We start from the raw sequence: 5,094 nt of genomic DNA, 5'->3' as shown, positions 1-5,094 counted from the left end.
GAAAGAGGGGGCAAAAGAGCAAGGATTTGAGTTTTCACTATGTTGAAATGTCCCATAAAAGAAGGAAACTTTGCTACAATATACAGCAAAAATGAATCTGTTAAATGAATTCTCTTTTCCATCCTTTAACAGTAATCGCAGAGATAAAGCACACTGTTGTAGAAATCTACCAGCAGAACAATGATGGCCAAGCAGCCTGCACAAAAGCTGGCAGAATGCACTAACGAGGCAAGGAGTCAGATGTTACGTGCTGTTTGACAGTGAGCTGAGCAATATTAAACAGCAGTATTGACAGCAGCCAAGGTTAGAAGCCACTAAGAAAGCCAAGTCACTAGCAGTTCAGTCACCAGCAGTAGGTTTTACCTGCAGATCTTAACAATTGGTCTAGTTTTTTATTAGAGTTCTTGTGATTTTGGCTTTACTTTTTCATAGGTTTGGGGTTTTTTTCACGTGACTGTTTTATTTCCCCTGGGGATGGATGTTGGTATTAGTTGTCCTTGTTTCAAAGAGTCATGGTGAGAGATATGATTATATTTCTTTTCACTGAGAATTTTATAAAGAACAGGTGTGTACAGTAGTTATCCATCAGCACAGAACAGCTCTTTGAGAACATGGGCCTTAGCAAAGCCCCTGTGTCAGATCATAAAGCAAGGTTTTCTGCCTTAAAAGGAAGCATGTGCGTAGAAACCACATTCTTCAGGGAGGAAAGAGGCCTTCCAGCGGCACCCCATCTTTGGAAGGTGGATTCTGTGGATGTGAAGGCATGCACATCTAATACTGTTCTAACTTTATCTCACTGTAACAGGGGACACAGGAAATCTCTGGCAGTCACGTGTGTGTCTGTCGTGAAGTGCAGGCTGACTTCGTGATTACATTGTTTACGTGCAAGTACACAACCTGGCCTAGACTGAAGACACATTCCAGTCCATGTGTGGGAAAAGTACGGGAGCATATCCAAGAGTCGTGCCACTGTCCCCTCCAGTGCTGTTGGCTGGAGATGAGATTTTGGCTCATACTAGCTAAAAGCTCCATATTCAGCCGTGTGCAAGTGCAATTCGTCGCCTCTCTTTCCTTGTGTTGGAAATAGAGGTATCATTTATCTCTCTGTGCTGTTCATTCGTCATATCTTTATCATGCCTCTTTTTGTTTCCTTTCGGACTGCTGTTGTTACCATTTATTATCATATAGGTTTCAGTGGCCCTACTATTTCTTACCATCCTCTTTCTAGTCCCTTTAATCTGTGAAAGAGGTGACCAAAATTGCACGTTAGTCCAGATGAAGACAAATCCTTGCAATATATTATGCTAGTAAAATATTTTTATAACATCCTCTACCTCACTCTGAACATTTTGCTGGTTTGACTGCTGCTACGCTGATCAGAGGTTTAAGCTGAAAAGCCATAACAAATCTGTTTTCTAGATACCATTAGTAATTTCATTCAAATTACATCGTTTGGTTTTTTTTTCCTAACGAGCATTACCTAGCACTGTGATTTCTGTAGTTCTTCTGAAGAGCTGAACTGTATGTGGGCGAAGCAAAGATGATTTTAGCCATAAATGAGACAGTGCTGAGCGCAGTTCATCTGTGTCCGTGTTTCTAGCTAAACAATGTTCAATGGTGCATTGTCTGTCTCTGACCCTGAAGCCTTTTGTAAGCAACAACTATTTTTTTAAGCATACAGGAAGTTTAAATACTTAAGTAAGCATCTCTCATCTACTGGATAGCTGAAGATTGGGAAGAACAAGTTGTTTAAATAATAGGATTCTTTGTTTAGATCTAAATTAAGCAATTGATGAATTTGGCACTTGAAGATGATATAGTTTCTGCACATGTGTCATTATTGTAAGGGGACATAAATAGGTTGTGCTAGGTGAGCACCTTTCGTTTAACTACCAGTATGATTTTGTGTGCAGGAAAGACAAAAGGAAAGCAAAAATTATTTCATCATTATTTTTGTATTTATATTGCTCTAATAAAATAAAATGGCCTAATAGCCTTGCCCCAAATGCTAATTATAGCTAGTTACCAGTCAGTCAGAGATTATGCTTTAGAATAATGTCCAAGAGCTTTTGGTCCACTTTATTTGGTATAACATAAGTGAGACACAGGTACAAAAATGCAATTGTATTTCATTGAGTTAGCACAGATGTCTGGTAAAAGAATAAATAGAAAGTGCACTTTAAGGCCCCGACTCCACAAGCAGAGAAGCGGCATGGAGCCCTTGCCTGTGTGGGGGGCCGCCGGTGCGCACAGGCACGCGCCGTCTGCTTGCAGCATCAGGGCCTTTACTTTACTGCGAGTATAGCCGTGATTATGAACTACGGTTCACTAGTCACAAGCACCTTTCTAGCCTCCAGCGGATTACATTGATTCTCTAATGACTTGTGGGTTTTCTACTAGGGTTCCCAAGGTGTGCTAGACATCAAACAAGCAAATAAGGAGCAATATCAGAACACTTAGAGCAGCAATTCACCTAGTTTGAGCTCTGGCAATGGCAAATTTGGAGGCAACCACCTTTATTCTTACTGAGAACACGTTCTTATTAGTCAGAAATAATTGAGGGTCCTAAGCACATATGTGCATATTCCATTCAAAATAAATTTGTATTTGCTAGTTTTCTAAAATTATTGTTACTCTTTTTGAGTCTTGATTGAATGCATTACAGCTAATGGTTCTTCTCCCAGGCTGATTTCTGCAGGTTAATTGCTCTCATTCTGGAGATTTGGCAAGCTAAGATCCCAAGTCTACTAAAAATTGCAGTGAAAATGAGTAATTTTATTTATGAGAGCCACTGGACTCACAAACAGAAATACTTACATGAGGCCTAACACAGCATACAGAAATTGAGGGATAGTTTACAGAGAAAATGAGGGACAAAAAATATATATTGCAAGATTTTTGTTTCAGTTGTAATGGTTTGGTATAGAATAAACTCCTAGTTCTATGTTTAGGGCCATACTTAGCTACGGGCTACCATCTCTGCTCCCACTGTTTCTGCAGTTAATTATAGGTTCTGTTTCATGCATGATTTTGTTTAATTTTATCCCATTGTACTTTAATCTTAAGCTTTGCTTCCTACTTTAATTTTTTATATATGAACTCTTCAATCCTTAGTTATTATCATGCAGCTTTTGCTATGTAATTAATGTTTATCTGATTTTAGGCCTTCTTCTGAAAATAGATGTGGATTTAAGTTTACGTATTTTCATTTATAAAAAGTTAAGCAAGATTTAATCCTAAGTAAAGTAGTGCCTTATTCTGGAGACAGGTTCCACTGCATTTATTCAGTTTTGGTTAACAGTGCAAATAAGCCTAGTGATGACATACCAATGCTGTCCATATGAGAGTAGTAAAACTGGTCTTAAATGATTTTTCGACTTTCTTACTCTTTTGAATTTCTTTTTATGCTTGGAAATTTATAAGCTGTATTAGCCATTTAAAAGATACCCAGAAACTAGCAGCAATGCTCATGGGTGGACTGTAAATACATTTTGTTATTTGCTTGTGAAATGTCTAACTCAATGGGGCATGAATGGAGCCTTTAAACCCTATTGCATTCTGAATAAATAATAATAAAATGCCCTACTTGATCAATGATATACAGACACGTGCTTACTTGGACTGACATAATGCTCTGGCTTTTTTTCATTATGGCTTTGTTTTAAAAAGTACATCCATGTAAGCTTTGTCCAGATCAATGGATTTCTTCTGCATTGCCCGCAAATGCTCAGGGAGCCGCCTTCGACTTCTTGTCTCACCCAGGACGACATCATCCTTGTTTCGAGGCCTCTGGGTCCTACCGTCCTCGAAGGCACTGTGCACATCCTGCAGTTTCATCTGAAGCCAGTCCTGTCTCTCCACGGTGTGTCGATGCTCTCCGAGATTATGCATTAATTGCATCTCACTCACAGATCTTTTCCTGCATGAAAGAAAAGCAAAGAAAGAGGCTCACAGTGGCCCTTCTTGAATTCTAGATCTTCACGCAAAACCCCAGGTTTGGGAACTTCTGTGGGTTCGCAAAACAGAGCTATAGAACCTAGCTTTCTAATTGTAAGGAATAGGATGACATCTGGAGAAGTGAAGGAGGGTGGGTGACGATTTTTTTATTGGTAATGGATATATTAGTGAGAAGGCATCAAAAATGGGAAAATGCTTGTGACAATGTTGTTCGATTATATATTTATCATTTACGTTAGATGTAGATTAGCTTAGGGCTTATACGGTAACAGGTATCTGATTATTAAAAACTATGGCATTTATTCAGCGGTAATTTTCTGCGAACACTAGAGCTAAGGAAGCATAATTTCCAGTGGATTTGTGCCTTAGTACTGACTGATGTTAGGGTCCAAGTGCAAGTTCCAGGTAAATTCTCACACAGTAAAAAAGATGCCCTCCTGTGTAGACCCCCAAGCGTCTAATAAGAGAGGCAGCTTTCCCAGTGATATTCCTAAGAGAACGCTTGCATGACTTTTCTCCCTCTACTCAGCTGCCTGTTTTCAAAAAATGTGTAAGAGTGTCTGAGATCTCTACAGCTGTATCTAGAGGAAAGAATTTGGCCAGCTTGGCCAAAGGGTTCAAAAGCAGGGACAGAAAGACTCACCTACATGTAAAATTACATATAGATAAACCAGCCCTGTTCTCAAGAACAGCTAAAGAAGTGCACAATAAGAACAACTTCAGAAATGTATAATAATGTACTTACATCATCGGTCTTCCATCGGAGTTTGTAAGAAAGCATATGGCATATAAAATGATTGCAGTCCTGGCCAGGTTTTTTATAGAAGTCATTTTGTCTACAAAGATAGAAATTAATAATTTATAAATATGTATTTCAAGTATTTCCTGTTAATTCCAAAGGAATTTAGAAAAAAAGTTGAAGAAAGACATCAGAGAAGTGATTTTGGAAAATACTTTTTTTTTTTGTGAAATGGGTTAAAGCAAGAAATGTAACTGAAGAATTTAGTTCTAATACTAATTTTGTGAGCAACTTACTCTTACTTCGTAGGCAAGTCTAAGAACTTTGGACAGCCTTAGCTGCCCTGCATCATCATCATCATCTGGGTACCCATCTCTTGGATAACTGGGTGAAAAGCA

General features: G+C 38.7%; 1 protein-coding gene across 1 annotated transcript; it reads right to left on the bottom strand.

Annotated features, from left to right (window-relative positions):
- Window positions 1–3,648: 3,648 nt before the first annotated feature.
- Window positions 3,649–4,791, bottom strand: PTH (parathyroid hormone). The gene is made up of 2 exons (XM_010131355.1): window positions 4,703–4,791; window positions 3,649–3,919 (listed from the first exon to the last, which is right to left on the bottom strand). The coding sequence occupies exons 1-2, from the start codon at window positions 4,786–4,788 to the stop codon at window positions 3,649–3,651; spliced, it is 357 nt and encodes a 118-aa protein (XP_010129657.1). The 5' UTR covers window positions 4,789–4,791.
- Between the last annotated feature and the right edge of the window lie 303 nt (window positions 4,792–5,094).

This window comes from Buceros rhinoceros, unplaced genomic scaffold (genome assembly GCF_000710305.1).
Source record: "Buceros rhinoceros silvestris isolate BGI_N320 unplaced genomic scaffold, ASM71030v1 scaffold47342, whole genome shotgun sequence".
In the NCBI taxonomy this organism is placed as follows: Eukaryota; Metazoa; Chordata; class Aves; order Bucerotiformes; family Bucerotidae; genus Buceros; species Buceros rhinoceros.
This window is presented reverse-complemented; position numbering and strand designations above follow the sequence as displayed.